At 36.7% G+C, this 23,401-nt stretch overlaps 1 protein-coding gene across 1 annotated transcript; it reads left to right on the top strand.

Moving 5' to 3' along the window:
• Nucleotides 1-350: 350 nt before the first annotated feature.
• CLGN (calmegin) lies at nucleotides 351-23,219 on the top strand. The gene is made up of 14 exons (XM_090288013.1): nucleotides 351-512; nucleotides 2,795-2,868; nucleotides 3,519-3,577; nucleotides 5,503-5,644; nucleotides 8,010-8,091; nucleotides 9,538-9,730; nucleotides 11,218-11,407; nucleotides 15,314-15,427; nucleotides 15,549-15,699; nucleotides 16,945-17,160; nucleotides 18,201-18,326; nucleotides 18,506-18,665; nucleotides 20,964-21,064; nucleotides 22,715-23,219. Exons 1-14 carry the CDS (start codon nucleotides 369-371, stop codon nucleotides 22,793-22,795), a joined length of 1,833 nt encoding a protein of 610 aa, XP_090144139.1. The 5' UTR covers nucleotides 351-368; the 3' UTR covers nucleotides 22,796-23,219.
• The last annotated feature ends 182 nt before the right edge of the window (nucleotides 23,220-23,401 follow it).

Genomic DNA, 23,401 nt, shown 5'->3' with positions numbered 1-23,401 from the left:
ATTGTATGTTTTTATATACTTATAAACATTGTAATAAATCAACTTAAGCAAACAGGAATTATTCTTTTTTCTTTCCTTTAACAGGGTCCCCTTACTATTTGAGTTTGGTGATCATTTATCTATAACATTAGGTTTATGCCTTGGTTCTTAGTTTTTAGAGGCAGGCCTGTGGCTCTAGACTCTGTATTTGTATTTTCACTTGTTCAAAGCATAATTTAAGTAATTTTCTTAATAATGATTTGTTTTAAAAGCCATCCTGGAATAAAGGAGGTATTAAGGAAAAATATTTCTTTGTAATATACTTACACACATTTTTCACAACTTTGTTTTATTTTCCCTGATAGCTTTTAATTTGACAGATAATCAGTATGCATTTCCAAGGCTTTTGCCTATGTTTGGGTCTTCTCTGCATCTCAACTAATGCAGAACTTATGGATGATGAAGTTGAGGTGACAGACTTCGATGAAAATTCAGGAGAGATTGATACTAATGAAAATGAACTTTTCTCTGAGGTAAGGTTATTAAGAAATCAGTTGTAAATTATTCCTTTACTTGATACATAGGAGTGACTAATCTCTTAGTATCTATTTCAGTCCTAATGGTCTTCATTTTCTAAATAAATAGAAAAACACTTTTTTTCCCCATCTATTTGTTACTTTGTGTTTTAGAGTGCCCATATACTACAGAAATTTGTGCATGGCACTTAGCATGGTTTTATTACCAAATAAATATGGGGAAGGTTTTCACTATCAAAATAGGAGTTCGTCACTGCCTTACGAGGACTAAGTACTTCAGGTAAGAGAAGGGTTTTCAGTCTTATTTCTGACATAGCCAGCTCTCCTTAGAAAAAACAAAAGTCAGTGTTTTTTGCAGTTCCCCTGGAAGTAAAGTAAGCAGCTTTTCTTTTATTTATTTGAGGGAAGAAAATACTAAGTAGGAGGATGAATTGGAGAGGGAAGTGATGAGGAGGCAGGCAGCTAATGGACGTGACTGTTTCTGTCTCTGCGTTGTTAACGTGGGCTGTCGGTGGTCACTAGCGGAGTCTGAAGAACTTGGCGGAGACTTTTGTGTATCTTGACAATCCATAAGAGCATTCACATTGAGGAATACTCATACTATTAGGACAATCAGACATTTTTTCAGAAATATTTTTGATGGTGAGAAAGCATCAATTGTATTGTGCCAGCTACTGCTTAGAGGGCCCACAGAGTAACATAAAGTTGTTACAGACTTCTTTATTAGTTTTTTATTTGCAAATGCAAGTGCTGTTCAGCTGTTAAAGGTGAGTGTTCCTTCTCCTGTTAAACTTGAAGCTCCACAAGCACATTCTTTTAAAACCTAGTTCTATGAACCACAGAAAGGAAGGAATCGAAGCGCTAGTGACTGAGTTCGATGCAGCTGCTATAGGGCCTTGGGAGGCAAATGCTTCAAAGGAAGCGGCAGAAACCTTCCCCTCTGAGCTCTATTTGGGGATAATTTGAAGGGATGATAAGTGGGAAAGAAGATTTTTGACCTTTCCAGAGGTACAGCATGAGTAATCCAGATTGGGTAAAGTGTAAATAAAGGGACGTGAGCTGCTGGTGGTTTAAAGGGCAGTCGGACAGGAGAGGAGCCCCCAGCCCCCGTGACACCACTGCCTGTTTCCATGGTTTCTGTTGTGTGTGTGATACATGACACCGGGGAGAGCAGAGCTCAGTCAGTGCACTTCCTGGAGGCCCACGGTTTCGATAGCAGAATGTTGACCCTGTCAATAATTATGTGGAATTTTGTTTACTGACTTTCCTCCCGTTAACAGACAAGAAATGTTATACTGTGAGACCTGGGTAGGGACAGTGAAAATAGAAAAAGTGCTTCTGCATCCTCTTCTCTGACGGCTAAGAGAAGAAATCTCATAATTAGTCATACAAATAAAATCACAAAGGCTGATTCAGAAAGGACCCAGATCTATTAGGTTTGGCAAAATTTAATCATTCATCATCAACTCAAATTACCATTTGATAATTCGTCAACAAATTACCTTTAATCTCTTAAGTTCTTTTGTTGGTATGTTCTGTGTAGTGTAGTAGTTAAGTGTACAGGCTTCAGAACCAGACAGCCGGAGCTCGTATCTTTAAGTACTGTAGCTCTCTGTGAGACGGTGGGCAGGGCACTTTGTCTCTCTCCTACCACTTCATCATATGTGAAATGGGCGCAGCAACAGTACTTTCCTCAAAGAAGCACCGTCGCCACCACCATCTTGTCCATCAGTATCATCATCACAGCAGCTATGCAGATAATTTGCTTTGCAATGCTTTCTCTGTTGAATATTTTTCTTCTCTGGTTTACTTATGTCTCAACATAATATCATCCCCCTCTAGTCACGTATCAGTGCAAGTTACAAGTTAATTTTAAACTAGCCTACCTGCTTACTACGTTTTTCATCTTCCATGTTTGTGCTCATACTGTTTCTTTTGCTTCTGATGATTTATAGCTCCAGATATTGTCACCTGCTGGATTTCTTTTAAGGCCACGTCAGCTGTGTCATGAGGCCTTATCTATTACTTCTTCCCATTCCTTCCATGTTAGAAGGAATTGGTGTATCCTCTGGTTGTGTGTATGGTATTTTCTCTATCGTTGTATCTCTTGCATTCACTTGGATCTTAGCACCACTAGGGTACATAGTTTTGAGGTCAGAGATCATGATACCCTATATTATCTATTTTTCCATTGCATAGTAGGTTCTTAACTAGTGGGATGATTTATTCAAACATTTGTGGAGATGAATAACTTTAGATTTTTAAAAATTATTTTCTAGATTAACTATAAGACACCTCAACCTATAGGAGAAGTTTATTTTACAGAAACTTTTGATAGCGGAAGGTTGGCTGGGTGAGTATTCATTCAAAGTAGTGTTTCCTTTGACTTGATTAGCTTCTATGAAATTATTGGTTATTGGCCTATGAAAATTGCCCCTGCTGTGTAACTATTAAAAAGTTAAAATGCTTTATTTGACAAAATAAGCCATACCTTATCACATTTTTGTTGTTGATAGAAAAGTTTGATTTGAATAGTTATTCACTTATAAAGAAAATAATTATGAATATAAAGTAAAAATTCATAATATTTCTTCATCCTTTAGGACAGATATTAATAACCAAGTTTCACATGATAAATTCAATTTACTCTTTCATTCTAAATAATAGTAAAATAATAAGAATTATTACATATTATTATATACCAGACACTGTCCTAAGTAGGTAGTTAAGTACTATCTTTATCTCATTTTATGGGTGAGGAGACTGAGGCTTAGTGTATCTTACCTGTGATCAAGCTAGTAAATTGCAGATTGCAAGTTTGACTTAACTCCAGCCTTATAGGATGAGGTATAGGCATCCATATTTAGCCCTTAAGTATTTATTTATTTTTGAATGAAAAGCGACTGTTGGGAATTCTTTTTTTGTGTTTTTAATATGCGTTGTATCTATAAATTTCTAGTCTTAGTTTTAATGATATACATTTGCTTTTACCTTTATTTATAGGTGGGTCCTATCAAAAGCAAAGAAAGATGATACAGACATGGAGACTTCTATATATAATGGTAAAATATTTATTTAAATATTCAATGTAACTAGTATAACCCAAAGTTTACTAGTTTTCAGATTTTATGTCTATGAAATATATATATATATATATATGGGGCCTCAATCTTCACAATAGAACATTCAGTCTTTTATCTTGTTTCCTCTTCAGTATTTCTGGAAGTCCATCAGTAATCTATACTTAAGCCACCAATATTAGTTTCTTTATGGGACTATTTAGTATTCATAGTAGTTACTAATAGCTTTTGTCACATGCTACTTAAGTAAGGCTCATTTCTGTATTTTCAGGAATAAGCAAATCTGCATAAAACAGTATGTGCTGGTATACAAGGTTTGCACTGCGAGTATACTTATTTAAATTTTTCAGAGTAAGCTGTTAATGAAAGTACAATATATGTTTAATAAATAACAGTTCTTTCAGGATGTCTTATTAAACCATATATATTCTGTTTGGAGTTTTATTTACATCAGAATTTATATTACCTGGTATTGTCTACATTGGGGTAAATGACTGGTTAACGGAAAGTTATTGTTTATTTGAAGTTGGGAAAACCTCTTGTCATTAGGAATAATTACTTGTGACGTTTTCTAAAAATTAAAGTGCTAGACGACGATACCTTTTTCATAGCTGATAGTGTCCATAATTACAAAAAAATGCAATATGTTTTAATAACCTAAAGATCAACTTGTTACTTCTTAAAAGAAGACCTTTTTGTTTTGGTCAAACCACAGGTTAGTAGTGATAATAGAATTTATCATCATTGTGAGAGAAGAAATATCAAATAAATTCATCTTTTTAAGAAAAGTATAGTGTAACTAAATTAGAGGGAAGGCAGGAAAAGGATCCCAATACATTTTTTAAATTCATTTTTAAAAGTCCAATGAAGTCTGCACAGTGATGGACCAAAACACCTCCCTCTGACTCATAAGATCGATTCAGGTTCTTGCACTGTGGTTTTTTTTCCTTTTTTCTTTTTTTTAAAGAAAAAAAAAAAGTAATATAAAGAGCATTAGTGATTCCAATGTGCCCGTTAATATTTCAAGTAGGCACAATACTGGAAAACAGACAATTTCTGTTAAATTGAGGTGAGGGGTGTTGGAATAAGCAATCCTAGAATTTTCAAAACTAGAACAAATTAATATAAGTTGGTTATATTCCTTTCTGAAAAGAGGAAAGGGGGAAAATCCAATACACAACATTTGGGCTGCAGGTATTGTATGCAGTCCATGATCTAATTTCAGGAGCTTCCTGACCTTAAGCACGGGAAGTTCCGGCCCAGAGAGGGCCCAGTGCAGCTCTGCGCTGGCCCCGCTTTGGGCTCCCCCAGTGCTCGCTGCGCTCCCTGCCGACAGTTCCGAGGGCTGATTGCCTTTGCCCAGGAAGGGTGACTGCAGTTTGTGTTCACTGGGCCTACAATTTTCAGAATGAAATTTAAATCCCCACAGTAACTTCGGCCAAGTAAGAAAAGTAGCTGTTAAATACCATGTATCTCCAAATACTTAAGACTGAGGCAAACTGCACATCTTGTGTTAAAGATACTCTGTCTCATATGTAATTTTTAAATATCTCATTTTAAAAATACAGTGTTGCTAGACCTTAGGAGACAGGCATACTTTATAATTTCGTTGCTTCAAAAGTCAGAGAAATCCAAACAAGGCAGCTTTCAAAGGGCTTTAATCAGATACTATAGTGTTTATTATTTATTAGTTTCCACACTTTCAGCTAAGAAAATGAAACCATTCCCTGGTAAGAGAAAAAGGATTAGCAGACATACAATTGCAGATATTATTTCCTGATTTAAGTTTTAAAACAATTTTCTCAAACCAGCCTGCATAGAAAAATCTTATTGCTCACCACTGCTGATGTATAATTTTTAAGTCCGCATTTTGGTTGTAGTTTAATTTGCTCTGTTTTATATTTTAGGAAGATGGGAAATAGAAGAATTGAAAAAAAACCGAGTACCCGGTGACAGAGGGCTGGTGCTGAAATCCAGAGCAAAGCATCATGCGATATCTGCTGTGTTAGAGAAGCCCTTTATTTTTGCTGATAAACCTTTGATAGTTCAGTAAGTTGTGTTTTTGAACATTTTCTGAAATTTATATTAGTATATATAATTCGATTGCTGAATATAGCTATAATGGTTATAAAATGGGCATAAAAATTCAGATTTTTCTTTTCAGTTTCACGTGAACACACAATGCATGTATACACAAGCATCTCGCGGTTTTGAGTGAAAAGCAAGTTAATTTAAAAATAATAGACATAGTGACTGAGTCTAGACATAATAGGATAACTAAGCTATGTTCACATTTATAGATAAAATTTATAAATTATCCTTCCCTATTCTTAGCTTTCCATAGAACTCTTTTTCCTTAAATTACCTATAGCTTTCTTAATTTTGTTTTACCTAAAATAGTAAATGTGGACATTTAATTCACACTGTGCACCATTTACTTTACTTAATGATCTTCAAGGACATAAATTGCTTTGTCAGCTACTGCTTAAAATAAAAATATTGATAAGGCTTTGGGGAAAACAAATTGTCCTTTATTTAAGAAATGAAAAAAACAAACCCTTTCTTCTGATCATAGAGAAGCTAACAATTTGAGCATTATTTATTATTTGCCATTGCTATGCATGGTATCTTTTAACCATCCTTTAACTTTGAGGTGTAGGTACGGGCAGTGTGCCCATCAGCAAGGTGAGCAGATAGGGACTTAGCGCTTCAATAACTTGCCTTCACCCTTGGTGTCACTAAAGTAAGTGGCCGAATCAAGAATAAGTCTCAGATATTGAGAAATACAGCAGAGTAGAACATAGGGGGAAAACCACCATCATCTGGCAACTCAGCAATAGTCACTTAAAATGTTACTATATTTCCTATTCTTTTCAATACAAAAGATATGCACTAATTGGGTTCAAAGTTTTGTGTTCTATACTTTTCTGTTTTTTACTTTATTTTCACTGAAGTTTCTTCAGAAACATTTCCGCAGTAGTCTATTAAAATTATCACTAGTTCCTGTTGTTTGTCTAGTTTTCTTTTATTGTCATTAAACCAAATTAGAACCTTTTTGGTCATTGTTTTTCACTGATAGCCATATCCTCATTGACTTTTGTTGTCGTAGTTCATCCATTTACTAAAATTCTCTTCTAAATACTGTTCAGTAAATCTGTGTCTCATTTCCTAAACAAGACAAGTTCCTTAAATGTTTCTTCTGAGAATTGCCCAGCGTTGTAACTCCACAAAAAGACTCTCCCATCAGTTCACTTAGCTGTTACAGTGTACGTGGGGGGACCCCCAAAACACAGAATTTATTTATAACAACTTGTCTATTTAATCTTACATGTTTAAACTTCAGTCACCCTCGAAGTCCTCTCCATTTGATGCGATACACCTATTGAGATATTTTTTCTACTGCTCAAAGCAGTTTTTAAACTTGTCAATTTTGATGCCTTTTAGTGCTTCTGCCATTTTTTGTTCCACCTCTCCCACATTGGCAAAATGTTTCCCTTTGAGGATTTTTTTCATCCGGGGAAATCAAAAAAGTCACTTGGGGTGAGATCAGGTGAATAGGGAGGGTGGGGCAAAGGGCCATGCCGCTTTTCCGTCAGAAAAGGCTGAACCCTCAGTGTGGTGTGGGCAGGTGTGCTCATAAATCACCCATCATGAAATGGGCAAACATGTTGAGTCTTCAAAAAAAAAAATTCACTGAGGCCGAATACAGCCTCTCACAACAACACCAGCTGGTGCACTGATACAAGTGGGTTCCTAAAACACTCACCTAACAGGGAGGCGTGTAGTACAAAAGGCTGTCCCTCCAGAAGATAATTCTGGGTTTTGGTTTTTGTTTTGCCCCTGCCCCTCGTATTTCCCATATCTCCTGGCTGTTAAAATCTGAAATACTCCAGATTATTGATTGAGATTATGAAATCTCTTTGCTGGAGGTATTTAATTAAATGTACAATTATTTACCATGGTTAGGTATACATTAACTAAAAGACAAATTAGCAATTTCTTAGAAATCTGTTGCTGTAGCTGTGGTCCCCATAGTCTTTGTTTTTTAGTCTGTTCCTTATCTGAATATTCCTTATCTTTGCTTTTTACTGTATTCCTTATCGGAGTTTGAAATTTCCTATGATAATTTTAGTCAAACTATTTTATTCTTAATTCATCAGTTTTGATGGAAAAATTACTTCAGAAATTAGTTGGCTTTTTAATAGTTTATAATCATTCTACTTTTAATATTTAAAGATGCACTTGGGAAACAGCATTTCTGCTTATTTCCTATATGTTGTGGATAAGCTTACTATGGGCTTTCTGGCAATGTAAAACACTTACGTTTAAATAAATTGAGAGTGATATATTAGACTTTGAAGAGCAATTAGTAATTTTTATTTATCAGCAGTATGATCTTTTTCCCTTTATTTAGATATGAAGTAAATTTTCAAGATGGTATTGATTGTGGAGGTGCATACATTAAACTCCTAGCAGACACTGATGATTTGAATCTGGTATGATATTTTAATGTTTAAGCAAACTTTATTAAAGTTAACTAGATTTTAAGGAGTAATTGATAAAACTAAAAGTTTTATTTTCAACTGAAATTGAAAAGAACTTTGAAAATCATGATCCAGCATGAGTTACTGTGGCTTTTACACTGTGCCTTTGGGTTTGATGTGCAGAAGAGCTACTTGATGGCATCCATTTTTGTCATCTTTAGCAACATAAAAAAATGTGCCATGTCTATAAATAAGGAAGAACATGTTACTTATAAATGTCATTGAGAGATCAGCTTAGAGTCAGTTTTCTTTACAAAATAAGAATCAGAAATTTGTTCAGAGAAATAAGATAACAGAGCAAAGCAGTGAAACAAAATGACCAAAGAAAAGAACTAAATTAAAAAGGTGGGCCAGTTCCCCACAAAAAATAACTAAACATGCTTTCCCAGTTCAGCAGGTTGTATTAGGCCGCTTGAAGTTAGAGTAGGAGACATTTCTCACGGCCTTCTCCTACAGGAGGCAAGGTCGGGGCTTCTGCCTGAACCGGAAATCGGAGGAGGTAGTGAGACAGTTGGCAGCACACGTGGCTGTACACAGGCTGTGGCACGTGGAGGAAAGGATTCGTGCTCCATTATTAGGACTAGGTGAAAGGGAGGCTGTATGTAGTACATGTGAAAGGTCTTGTTTTAGGTATTATCAGGTGATGATCCCCTGAAGGTATAATGACAATCATAAAAGCTAATGCCAGGTAGTTTTCAAGGCACTTTATCTGAGTAACTCAGTGAATCCTCAGAGAAACCTTCTAAGGTAGGTACTGTTATTATATCTACACCCCAGAGGTGATAAAGCAAAACTACAGCGAAGTTAAGAAATTTGCTCAGAGGCACAGGCAGCCAATTTTAAATGATGGTGGTAGGATTTGAACCCCAGCATCTGACTCCAGATCCCATGCTCTCAACCAGTAGGCCCTGTTAAATAAAGAGAAATTACTAGTAGTAAAACAGGAGTGAAAACAGTCTCTGTGCCTGGTTTTGTGTCTGAATTTCTCTTCCCTCTGCTCAGGAAGCTGTTTCCTAGTGTATTCCTGAACAATAGTAATGGATAATCATTGTAGTCATAGGGTCATAAGTATGTTTTTCTCTGTGCTTAATTTTCTTAATAAAACATTAATAATACAAATGTAAGTAAAGTCATTAAAGGTTATTATGATGTTGCCAGGGTGGTTTCAACTTCCCTCCTAAATATTTATGAAGGAAGTACTGTGTGCTTTAAAAGCAATCTATTTTGAAATAAAATTTGTCATTTTCCCGCATCCTCTACTGTCACTTGTGTTGAATGATTCTTTAGTGAATGTGCTTTTAATACAGTCTTGTAAATTGTAACCAACTGGATGGAATAGAGAAATTCATTCACTACTCTTAATTCTGGACTAACCCCATCACTCATCTCTCTTTGAAGGAAATCTTTCATGATAAAACATCCTATACCATTATGTTTGGACCAGATAAATGTGGAGAAGATTATAAACTTCATTTTATCTTCAGACACAAACACCCCAAAACTGGAGCTTTTAAAGAGAAACATGCCAAACCTCCAGAAGTAGACCTTAAAAACTTCTTTACAGACAAGAAGACGCATCTATATACGCTCGGTATATCCTTTTAATTTATTCATACATTCAAAAATATTTGCTGACCACTGATATTTTCATGGCAAGTGCTTTGGGAGAAACAAACATGGATTCTAACCTTAAAGAACTTATCTTTTCAGGAAAATAAGACAGACGTAATTCTAGTGCAGGTACAAAGTAAAAGTACCATTTGAGAGGTACAGGTGAGGTACAGCCAAGAGCTCAAAGGCAACATCCCTTACAGTTTGGTGACCTCGAGAAAACCCAGCGAAGAAGCGGCTCCTGCTTCCTTAGCTTATTGCAAGCAAACTTTAGGCTGCTATTTTCCTCTATCATTCTTTCCCAAGATAAAATTTTACCCAGTGAACCCCTGCCATGTTAACCAAAGGAGGTGGGAGCTTCTCTTGTCATAGCACAGGATAAGACAGTTCTTTGTGAAATTTTTGGCATGAGGACTGTTAAGAGAGCTAGAATTAACCTCAACATATGGGTGAGTATAAGCTTGAATAATTTCAGTCGTCCTTAAGATATTTTATCCAGTCTACGAGTCATTACATTTTAAATGCCAATAAACTTTAAGGATTTCTAGGAAATGCTAGTACAGTATTCCCTCACTTATTGCGGGTATTACGTTCTAGACCCCCCTGCGATAGGCAAAAATCTGCGAAGTAGGAACCTTACATTTATTTTAGTATTTATATATATTTTAAGGCTTTATAAACCCACCCACACACTTATAAATCATTCCCAGTCCCTTGTTAACCTTTCCCACTCCCTTATTAACCTTTTCCACACTTTTATAAACACTACTTACATTCTTAAACATATTCTGCACTCTTAAACCTATGTAACTTTAACAACATACATATAGAGTACCACAAAATCCCGCAATATAGCAAAAAATCTGCGATAAATAATTAAATATAATATTTTTAAAAATCCCGCGATACAGTGAGGCCGCGATAAGTGAACCGCGATATAGAGAGGGACTGCTGTAATGCACTGATGTTAACTTCCTAGATTGTAGGAGAATGTCCTTGCTTAATATACATAAAAACATTCAACAATGATGTCTGTGAGATCAGTAACTTACTCTCAAGTAGTTTAGGAAAAAAATTATTTTTGTAGTGCATGTGCAACTTTTAAAGTCTGAGATTCTTTCAAAAAATTATTTTAAAATACAGGAGAAGGTTGGGTTGTATTCTGTACCTGTAAAAGAGTGAAGCTGACTGCTGTGAGTCCCAAACTGAGCTAGCTATTTGGTATTTTTAATTTGAGAAGTAATAGAGTATTTTATTAAATTATTATTATTACTTAATGCTTTATTTTTGATTTTAGAAAGCACTAAATTTAGTTATTTCAGCATATTTCGATTTGCTACATTGGCACCTCCCCTGTTTCTGGTTGAGAGAAAATTTTACCCATAAAGTTTAGGGTAGTTTCATTATTTAGAAGATTATTTTTCAAATGTATCCATATAACTATAATGTATTTAAATTGGTCCTTAGTGGTGAATCCAGATGACACATTTGAAATATCAGTTGATCAAGTAGTTGTCAACAAAGGCAGCCTGCTGGAGGATGTGGATCCCCCCGTCAACCCTCCCAAAGAAATCGACGACCTCAGCGATGAGAAGCCTGACGAATGGGATGAAAGGGCAAAAATCCCTGACCCTTCCGCCGTCAAACCAGACAACTGGTAAGCGAAGCGTTCAGTAGTGAAGCGTTATTTGGCCCAGTTAAGTAGTGACACAAAATACGTAAGTGAGGCTTACTGCTAATGAAACGTATTATTGTAAACATCAGAACTACTGATTTTTATTATTTTGGGTGGAATACTTTTCTAAAATGGATCTTGCACTTCAATACTTTTTAATTATCTCAATTTTCATTTTAACTTAATTAATACTTTAATTTTGTTCCTTTTTTCAATGTATTTTTTTATGTGCTTTTAGTGCTGTGGAGGGAAATTCCAAAACTCTAAAACCACCAACACTTTAATTCCTAGTTTAATCTTTAACTTGTGTATGCATAATTTATATAGTTGTTGTCTTTTCCATTACTTAGCCCTAAAAGAGGCATACTTCCAATGTCTTACAAAACTATATAGGATTCACTCATACCAGTTTGCTTACCCATAATTTTTTTTTGCTAGTTGAATATTTGTGTCATTTTTATTCTTCAGGATTATGAATATTTTCCTGAAGAGAAATGTACTCAATTCCCAAGTTCCCATAGGTTGATTTTTGACAGAGATACCTGCATGTCTCTCCATTTATGGGGGAACTCTTTGTCCTTCAAATACATTTTGTAATTTCTCCATAAAGATCTTGTTATCTTCATTCCTAAGAACTTAATTTTTTTTCCTCCTGATTGAGTAACAGATGTGGTTTTGCTAAGTAGATTATCTGTCTTTTTGTATCTGACCCTACTTATTAGTTATATATTGCTAAGTGACATATTACCTAAAAATAGCGTCTTTCTTAAATTTTAAACTCTGATTCCTCTGAGCCCTTGGAAACTCAAGAGAACATTGATATCAGGCAAGTACAAGTTTTTATACATAGAGAGTAGTTTCAGTTTATTTGGTTAACTTAAGTTTTTTTTGGAAAATCATAATGTAGCCTCTTGTTTAAAAGTTCCACTTTTCTATTAAGACAAAAATTATATTAGTAGTTCTATTCAGTACATACTATGATTGTTTATATATTTTAGACTTTACTAAGTTATTTTTAAATGAAAATATAAAATTACTAAAATTAAATACAGAGTTTAAAAAATATTAGAGTTGGGAAGACCTTTCTAAATATGAAATAAAATTGGAAAATCATAAAGGAAAATGTTAACAAAATTTAACTATATTAAGTGATTTGTATATGGCAAAAAAAAAAAACCCACCACAAACTATAATTTAAAATACTCAAGAAACTGGAAAAATATTTTAAATTTATATAGTTAATAGAGGGTTGATTTCTTACTAATTTCTTTTTTTTTCATATATTCTTTTTTTAAATAAATAAATGATTAATTAATTATTTTAACAATAAAAAATAATCCGTCCCTCTCAGATATTAAGACCCTTTATAATCTTATAAAGGACAATGGGCGAAGGTCTCAAGCTCCTCTAGCTGCTTCAAGTCTTACTAATTTCTAATATATTCCAGGATATTCACTAAAACATAATTTGTAATAGTAAGTTTTGGGGAACAGTAAATGTCCTTCAAGAATAGGTAGGTTAAACTTGGACTTCCAGCCAAGATGGAGATGTAGACAGACACACTGCGTCTCCCTCCACAACTAAGAAGGAATACAACTACCTCAAAACTAGAGACAACCAGAAGTTCCAGAAAATCAAGCTGCATGGGAGTCCAGCAAGCAAGTATATAAAGAAGAAATACTCATCCAGACAGGTAGGAGGGGCGGAGAGGACACAGTGTGGTGGCGGTGGCAGCGGTGGCAGCAGCAGGCTGGCAGAAAGCGCCGTCACACATTTTAAAAAGTCAGGAGGGACACCTGGGGAGTGTTCCCAGCTTCTCACCAGACCTCACAGCCCACGGTCTCAGCATGAGGGAACATCAAGCCTCATTGCTTCTTACTGTGCAGACCAATGAGGGTTGGGGTGGAGGTAGAAACTGCCAGTCTTAGCAAAGTCGCTTGTTTAAAGGAACCCCACAGTCCTAGAATGTCCACAGACCCACCCACTCTGGGAATGACGGCCAGGGCAGCAGCTAGAGGGGCGCCAGTCCGGTGAGGAAGTGGGAGAGGTTCCTGGAAAAGGGGCAAGTGCTGGGCAGGTGACATTGATCCCTCTCGGACCCCTCCCCCACATACAGCGTCACAACATGGTGAAACAGATCACCCTGCACTGACGAATCCCTAAGGCTCTGCCCCTTACAACGTAACAGAAGCAACAGCTCTACCTGGGGTGCAGAGGTGAACAAACACAGGAGCCTGTCAGAATGAAGAGAGAGAGAAGTATGGCCCAAAAGGGGAAATGGATCAAGGTTCCAGTGGGAGAACTAAGCGAGGAGGAGATAGCCAACCTAACAAATGAGATAGGCAACCTAACAGACGCAGAATTTAAAACACCGGTGATAAAGATGCTCACAGACTTGACAGATATGCTTGAGTATGGCAAATGCATAAGGGAAGAAGTAAAGGCTATGCTAAGTGAAACGAAGGAAAATCCACAGAAAACCAATGGTGAAGAGAAGGAAACCGGGGTTCAAATCAATGATTTGGAAGATAAGGAAGAAGAAAAAAACAGTCAACCAGTGCAGAATGAGGAAGCAAGAATTGAAAAAAAATGAGGAAAACATCCCAAATTTTGTGAAGGAGATGGACATACAGGTCTGGGAAGCATGGAGGGTCCTGGGCGAGCTGGACCCAGAGGGGACCACACCAGGATGCATCAAGATTGAGATGCCAAAGGTGAAAGATAAAGACAGAGTCCTGGGGGCAGCAAGCGAGAGGCAGAGAGTTGCCTACAGGGGGGTGCCTATAGGACTATCAGCTAATTTCTCAGAGGACACTTTGCAGGCAGGAAGGGACTGGCAAGCAATATTCAATGTGATGAAAAGCAACCTACAACCAAGATTACTCTATCCAGCAAGGCTATCATTTGGAATGGAAGGGAAGATGAAGTGCTTTCCAGACAAGGTAAAGCTAAAGGTGTTCATCATCACCAAGTCATTATTATGAAATGTCAAAGGGACTTACTTAAGAAAAAGAAGATCAAAACTATGAACACTAAAATGACAACAAACTCACAACTATCCACAACTGAATCTAAAAAATAAAAACAAAATCCAACTAAGCAAACCAGAATAGGAACAGAATCATAGGCATGGAGATGATTTGGAGGGTTATCAGCTGGGAGGGGTAAGGGGAGAAATGGGGAAATGGTGCAGAGGTTAAGAAGCATAATTGGTTGGTATGAAATAGACAGGGGGATGTTAAGAATAATATAGGAAAGGGTGAAGCCAAAGAACTTATATGCGTGACCCGTGGACATGAACTAAGGGGGATGGGATTGCTGGAGGGAAGGGGGGTACTGGGCAGAGGAGAGCAAAGGGGAAAAAAATTGGAACTACTGTAACAACATAATTAGTAAAACATACTTAAAAAATAAATAAGTAAAAAATAAAAAAGCCAAACTTGTAAAAAAAAAAAAAAAGAGAGTAAGTAGGTTAAATAAATTATAGTGTATCTGCTAAATAGAAGACTGTACAACCATTAGGAAAAATGAAGCGGAGATGTGTGTATATAGAACAGGGCCCCCGGAGCAGTCTTCACACACAGTCAACATCCAATATGTATGTGTGGATAAATGACTGCATTTTTAAGTGACAAAAACCACATTTAGCTTACTTTGTTTAGAACACTTTGTGTAGAGAGTGTACAGGTGTGCATGTATGCATGGGGCACATCAGGGACTATTATGAAAGACCTGGCAAGTGAGAAGCTCAGGGGCTGAGAGGTGGGGGGACTGGGGACATAGTAGACCCACAGACAGAAGGGTAGGAAATACCTTTGGGTACCTTCTGAGTTTTGTAATGGGCATTTGAATAATTTAAATAATTTATATAAAATACTATGTTTGCAGGGATGAAAATGAACCTGCCCAGATAGAAGATTTAAGTGCTGTTAAACCTGATGGCTGGCTTGATGATGAACCAAAATTCATTCCAGATCCTAGTGCTGAAAAGCCTGATGACTGGTAAGCAACCTTCGTCTCCCAAGGTCACTGTCTTGTTTCTTACTCACCTTTTGTTACTGGTGTACGTGACTGGCAGGCAAGTGTTGAGGTTATTATATGTGCGTTGTTCTGCTGTCCTAAGGAATGAAGACATGGATGGAGAATGGGAGGCACCTAAAATTCTTAACCCAGCATGTCAGATTGGGTGTGGCGCGTGGAAACCTCCCATGATCGATAACCCGAGGTACAAGGGAGTGTGGAGACCTCCAATGATAGATAATCCTGACTATCAGGTAATGACCACTCGCTCCAGTCCCATTGTAGAATCAAAAATGTTGTTCTCTTTCTATAATATATCTACTTATTGATAATGCTAACTTTGGAAAACTGACTTGTGATGGTGTGCCTTGGCTATCTTGAAATGTCAAAGAAGTTCTTCAACTAGTTTATATTTTAAAAGTAAAGCATTCTTTATTTTTTCTGGAGAAATAAATTTAAGAACTGGAGATCAGTCACTTCATATTTTTCCCTAATAATTGATGATTATTGCAGAATAAAGTTGTATTTTAGAATTAAATATAAGAAATTAATTCTGATCAAGAGGAGTGAGTGCCTGTGCTTAATTATGGTGCTGTGTACTTTCTGGTGTTATTAAAATTTGGATTTTTTTTCTAATATGAATCAGATATCTTTTGAGGGTACCTAGATTTTTATAGCAGAAGTCCCTACATTATCCCTTTAACCCTGTATTTTTACCTAATTACTCATTGACATTTTCTAACATGTTACACATGCGCAGTTACATATTGTAATTGTGCATTTTAGATTTTCTTCAGAGCTTTTTTCACAAAATGTTTATTTTGGTAACTCTTTTCTTTAATGTCTGTCTCCTTCATTTGACTTTAAACTCCCTAATACAAGAGCCACGTTTGTCACTGTATCCCTAGCTCTGGCACAGTGCCTGGCACAGAACAGCTGTATCTGATGGCAGAGTGGGTCAGTGAGTTATCGTACTGTCGAGTTTATTTGATTTGGTTGCATTTAATCATTTCAGGGCTAATGGAACTTTGATGTTGGACAATTGTTCTGAGTTTCAACCATGACTGATTAATGATGCCTGTCATGAGCATGTGTTAAAAGGAGTGGCTCTATTTTTGCCAAACAGTGAACTTTCTGATTTGGTCAATTTTAATAATATCTTGCCTAAATCAACTTTAATAAATATAAAGAACTGGTCTAAAATAGTGTCACCTATTGTGAAATTTAATTACTCAAGTTTCTGTGTGTGTTGGATTTTCACGTTGCCCTTTTTTTTTTTTCTTTGCAGAGTTTAAAGTCAGTATTATTTATAAGAATATCACGTACAGAATAAGAACAAGATTTCAATTCCAGTGAATTACTAATGAATTAATAGCAAAGCTTTTTTTTCTCCAGTTACTATAGCTGATTTCATTCAACAACAAGTATTATACTTCTTAAGTAACATTTATAATGATATTATCTTATTTGCAAATGTCTTCAAATTATTTTTCTTCCAGGGAGTCTGGAGGCCTCGAAAAATTCCTAATCCAGATTATTTTGAAGATGTTCATCCATTTCTTCTGATGTCTTTCTCTGCTCTTGGTTTAGAGCTTTGGTCTATGACTTCTGATATCTACTTTGATAATTTTATTATCTGTTCAGAAAAAGAAGTAGCAGATCATTGGGCTGCAGATGGCTGGGGAGTGAAAAGAATGGTAGCAAATGCAAATGAGGTACGGTACTAACCATGTGGTAGTAACAGGACTTGGTCCTGGTTTTAGTTATGCATATTGCCCTTTAAAAGGTCAGTAAAATGTAATAATTACTAAGTGTCAAAGAAGTGTCCTTAAATTTATATGAACAGAATATTTAGCTTTACTATATTATGATACAGCTTCATTATACACTATGTAATGAACTATGTATGTATATGTAAGTATTCATTTCGTTCATTAAATCATGATAGCTATAATGGAATTATTTGCTGTTTATCGAAGTGAGGCTACTTAATATCTATATTTATAGTCCTTGTCTACGAGTCTTTATCACCTTGTCAATTCCAAGTCTAAGTGGTAGCAATAATTCTCAGTTGATTGTATTAATAAGTCCTTTAAAAGTAGAGAATGAGTAATCAGAGGTTATATACTTCTAAACGAGCCAGATAATACAAGGTAGGGCAAAGTAGGTTCACAGTTGTTTGTATGGAAAATAATACAATAATTAATCATAATACAAGAATAAGCTCTTGTGTTTCACATACTCACAACTGTAAACCTACTTTTGCTCCACCTTGTATATATCCATAAAGACTAATTGTGCTTTGGCCAGGTAGCTCAGTTGGTTAGAGCATCTTCCCGATATGCCAAGGTTGTGGCTAGGTCAGGGCAGATACAAGAATCAATCAGTGAATGCATTAATAAGTGGAACAGCAAAGTGATGTTTCTCTCTCTCTTTCTCTGTAAAATCAATCAATAAAAATATTTTTTAAAATTTAAGACTAATTGTACCCTGAAATTTGCCAGAAGATTGTCATTATTCTTGCTAATAGGTTAGTGGTTTCCACCCACAAAGGTACCAACGGCAATGCATGCTAGTAATTAAAAAGTTTAAATGTTACAAAGTACAAGATAGGAAAATGAAGTAGTTTTTAGCTCAACAAGTTCACAGTCCTTAATATAAAACACCTAGGTTAGTACATTTTTCGGGGAGGCTGTACTTCCTACTGCAGGTTTGTAAAGTCTGAGCTGCGTTATGATGCTTATTTTGTCCACAGCCCGGCATATTCGCACAGTTAACGGCAGCCACTGAGGAGCATCCGTGGCTGTGGCTCATCTACCTTGTGACAGCAGGGCTCCCAGTAGCATTAATTACTTCGTTTTGTTGGCCAGGAAAAGTAAAGGTAAACAAACTGATTTCCTTTTAGTGTTTAAGAGTTCTCTGAATCGAGCAAGTGGTTCTTAACAGTAATAAACTAAATTTTGTGTCATTTTTATTGTGTATAATATCAGTTGCCAAAAATGTTTTTTAAAATATAGTGCTTTACTTTTAGTAAAAATAGCTTATGTTAAACTACCACAGAAAACACATGAAGAGGCAGAGCATAAAAAAACGGACATATGCCCACCACAAACAAAGGGGGCACTGGAGCAAAAAGTGACAGAAGAGAAAGCAGCCCTGGAGAAACCAGTCGACCTGGAAGAGGAAAAGAAACAAAGCGATGGTGAAACTCCTGAAAAAGGTAAGACAGTGATAGTGATTCACAATAGAGACCCTGGGCAAAGCCCATAAACACAGTAGATTTTCTGGTAAACACTAGCTCTCCCGCTTGCTGTCAAATTCATCCCTTCTGCACCCCCAAGAAGGCGTCACTGCGGCAAAGAGGAGTCATTGTCCCTGCCTGGGGGCTGTTTCCTGAGCAGCCATCACCCTGTTCATAGTGTTGTCTTCTAGGAAGACAGATATTTAAATCTCCAGTTCCTTACAAGCCTAGTAACTGTGAATCCCACATGCCGCAGATTTTTGCAAGGACTTTTCCTGCCTCCGAGAATGCAGATGAGATGAGCGGCATGGACTGTGGCCTCCACCCACGAGAAATGGGGGGAAGGCAGGCGACTGCAGCAACCACATCAACACCGGGTCTCCCCATGGCTGCTGTTTATCAGATAGCTTATCCGATCCAATAAGTAATCGAATCTCCTGAAAGGATTGCTGGATCATATGACCCCTTCCCTCCCTGTACTAACAACCTAAAGATGTTAGAACTGAAGAACGGAGGTCTTTGGGTATAAAACTAGTAACATCTCCCAGGTGTCCCACGCCAAGATCTAGATTTGAGGCTGATCTGACTCCAACACCCCAGCTCGGTTGGAAACTCTGTCCTGCAGAGGTTTCAAGACCACAGCAGAGAAACAGATTTATCCAGGACACTGTATTTTGTCTGGAGGGATGGGAGGCAGCTAATCTCTTTAGTGTATAAGAGCGCAGAACTTCCATTTCCCGTGCCTTTTATTGAGGAGGAGATTCAGGAGATACAAGGTCAAGATTTATGAATCATCAATAAGTCTTCAGATGCTTGGGTTACAGTTGACAGTTACGGATTACAGATATCAATATAGAGAACAGTGACCAGTCTGTGTCAGTCTATTAAATATCCTGATGCCACACTGGCATTAAGTGCAAGGCTTCATACATTTTTAGCTACAGATTGTTTATAGTTAACTAAGAGATAAGAAAAGTGGAGCAAGCTCTGAAGCATAATATGCATTCTTTAAATCCAATTCCCCTGGGAACCCTCTGAGGGGCCTTTAGTCCTGTCTGCCTCACAGCCTTCTGGTTTTCTGTTGAGACTTAAAGACCTCCCGGGGGCAGGGGGATGGGCTGGCTCATGGCTTGAGCTACAATTCCCAAAACTACAAGGAGCAGTCCTCCACACAGATTGAGAGCCCTTGACAGCTTAAATTGTCTTGAGCACTATTTTAAAATTCAGTTGATTAAACAGTTGATTTAAAAACCATAATAAAAAAAACATGCAGACATACCTATACTTACATATATATTTGTATATATTTTTGTGTGTGTGTGTGTGTATATATATATATATACACGAAGTCCATCCAGAAGAAGTCTAGCCATTGATAATACAACATGTTTTGCATGACATTTATGTATCCTGGCAGCCAAGGAGAGGGAATGGAATGTGTATGTGTGAACAATGTCGACTTCACTGTACTAGTCAGTGGGGGCGGTAGACACTGTTGAGTGAGCATGTGTACTGTGTGGCTGTCATGTACAAGACGACTGAGCAAGTAGAGCAACGAATCTGCATCAAATTTTACATTAAGCTTGAACATTCTCCCATGGAAACTATTCAGATGATTCAGAAGGCCGCAGCTATGAGCAAATGTTGATTGGCAGCTTCATCACGACAACACACTTGATCATGCATCATGTTTCCTGCACAGTTTTTTTGTGAAACATCAAATCCCCCAGGTGACTCAGCCCCACTATAGCTCAGATTGGGTACTCTGCGACTTCTGGCTTTTCCCAAAACTAACATCACCTTTGAAAGGGAAGAGATTTCAGACCGTTGATGAGATTCAGGAAAATACAATAGGGCAGCTGATGGCGATTGGGAGAACTGTGTGAGGTCCCAAGGTGCCTACTTTGGAGGGGACTGAGGTGTCATTGTCCCATGAACAATGTTATATCTTGTTTCAACAAATATCTCTATTTTTCAGAGTACATGGCTGGATACCTTCTGGACAGACCTCATAAACATACACATAGATTCTTTGGTTTTCATGTTATATACACTCTAAATACTTAAGAATTCTCTAAACCTGTCCCTCTCTTCAAATACAATTTATTTCTAAAATGTGGTAAAATGAGTATTAATAATTTTTTTTAATTTCTCATGGGAGAGATTGCTTTTAAACATTGGAATTTAAGTAACCACCCCTGTTATTGTACTTAATACTTTTCAGGAGTGAAATTCTAATTCATCAAGTCTTTGCCTTTAATAAAATCTGTATTCCAGAAGAAGAAGGTGAACCTGAGGAAAAGAGTGAAGAAGAAATTGAAATCATAGAAGGACAAGAAGAAGGTAATACATCAAATAAGTCTGGATCAGAGGATGAGGTAAGAATCTCTAACAGAAGATAAAAACCACTTTCAGTGTCTGATCATTTGCCAAAAAGTTATTTCAATAAAAGCAGCAATCTGGTTTGTGAAGGATTTTTTGCCATATTTCTCTCAGCTTTCATAGAGGCTCCATATTTAAGAAACAGTATAAAGTAATGAAAAAGTACAAAGAGAGAGATGCATCTATAAAAAATTATGAGTTTTATCATTAGTCTGTTGAAAGGTACAATAAACACTGAATATTTACAAGAGAATTGTGTTTATTTCAAACAGTTTTCTTAACAGCTATTGTAAAAACATTCTCATTGACTTATAATTTACATTTCACATTTTGAAGTATTTCACTCATTGGGTAGTTGAGTACTAGTGCCTGACATGTTTTTTCTCAAATCTTTAGTAAACTAGTTTTCCCATTAACTTGGTAGGTCTACCCCTTTTCATATCCCGGTATGTAATGGAACTTTCCACAGTGCCTTTCTGAGTCAGTTATTATGGAATCAGAAACCTCCAGCATATACCAATGGCCTGTTTTCTCCACTTCTCCCGCCCTCGGAGAGCTGCCTCACCCTGCCCCACGGAGTCAGCACTTACATTCCTGGGGTGAGAGGGGGTGGCTATACAGTTTTGCCTGGCCCGTGGCATAGGCTGAAACAAACTTTCTATTTTGTCTATGTGAGGAAATCTCCCAAATATACTTGTGTTTGATTTTGTTTGTTGTTTGTTGATATTGTTTGTTTTCTAAAGCTCGTTCAGAACATATACCTGGTTACTGGCCTTAACTGCCTTGAAAGGTTTTAAAGGGCTTTGGGGGATCATTAGTATGAATATCCATATTTAGAGGGAGCTGGGTGAAGATCATTTCTTCCAGAACAGAGTTTTAAACAGTCATTGTTTCAGCTGTTATTCTCTAAATAATTAAACTTGCAATCATTCATCTGAATATATATTCTAGTTGCATTTTGTTTCACAAAATATTTTGTGTACCTTTAAAAATGTCTCAATTCCATCTTCCACTCTTTTAGTCTTGTATACATTTGTTAGTGAGCTAAAATAAGCCTATTTTGTATAGTATAACCTTGAGAAATAATTATAACTTTTGTATAATATATAACTACATTATTTTATATTGTTGCACAAGTTTATGCGTAAGGAAAATTAAAGGAAAGAAAGCCCCAGACCATAAATCTGATGTTTCCCTTTCCTCTCTCCTGAGTTTTCTCAAAGTGCTGAGTGCCAGAACCTGAGACAGCCTCTGTGAAACCACTTCAGCCTTCATCTCATACAGAATAGTGATGAGTAGTTAGTGCTTAATATCCCACCATGCAAATGTCAGAGAAACTTGCATTAATTATGACATTAAGTTCTAAATCATAAAACCGTGAATTAAGTTGTTAGCAGTATTCCTTGTCAGATGCATATTTGATAAGCAGAGTTCTCCTAAAAATGTAATTGTGCCAAAAGACCAGCAAATTAAAACATCAATTTATATACACATTTCTGGTCAGCTGCATGAAGTAGAGGAACATACATGATGTAGCACTTCATTGTTAGAACACGTATTTTAGAGACTAAGAAATGCCTTGTTTACTCCTACCCAGTAGTTGACACACTGTGTGGACGTAAGTGTTTTCACATTCCTTTTTCTAGATGAAGGAAGCAGATGAGAGCACAGGGTCCGGAGACGGGCCCGTGAAGTCCCTGCGCAAGAGAAGAGCCCGCAAGGAGTAGCGATGTGCAAGCCTCTTCAAGCCCGAGAGGAACCTGGCATTCTACACCCGTGCGCCAGAGCTGCACTTGAATCCATCTGCACATCCAGTTTCTAATATCTAGTCAGGTTATTCTTTCAGACATCCATTTCAGTCTTTTCGGGGGCGGGGAGGGGGAACCTTTGAAGTTACCTGGTTTTGAATTTAGAATAAAAGAAAAGTGGCACATTACATATGAGACTTATGAGATTTATATCATTAGAAGTTACACAGTTTTAATAGTTTGGAGAAAGTTTTGGTTTGTACAGAGCAAAAAAAAAAAAAAAAAAACATATAGCAGGCAGCTTCCCTGCTATTGGAAACATCAGTTATTGGGATTTCCTCTTAAACGGCTATACTGCTATGTAACTGGTAGTTCTACAATAAAGACGAGTGTGTTCCGTTGTACAGAGCTAAGTGCAATACAGTTTCTGTATGGTGGTTCTGTCAACAATTTAAATTGTTGTATATGACCCACACTTACCTACTTTGTGTCAGATTATCGTTATGGTCCACTCACTTAAATTATAGATTTCTTTCAAGAGGTGCTTTGTTGGCAGACAAGTTAACAAAACAAATGTTTGAGTGT

This window comes from Furipterus horrens, unplaced genomic scaffold (genome assembly GCF_987537825.1).
Source record: "Furipterus horrens unplaced genomic scaffold, mFurHor1.1.pri manual_scaffold_10, whole genome shotgun sequence".
In the NCBI taxonomy this organism is placed as follows: Eukaryota; Metazoa; Chordata; class Mammalia; order Chiroptera; family Furipteridae; genus Furipterus; species Furipterus horrens.
Note: the sequence above shows the minus strand (reverse complement) of the source record. Positions and strands in the feature narration are given on the sequence as shown.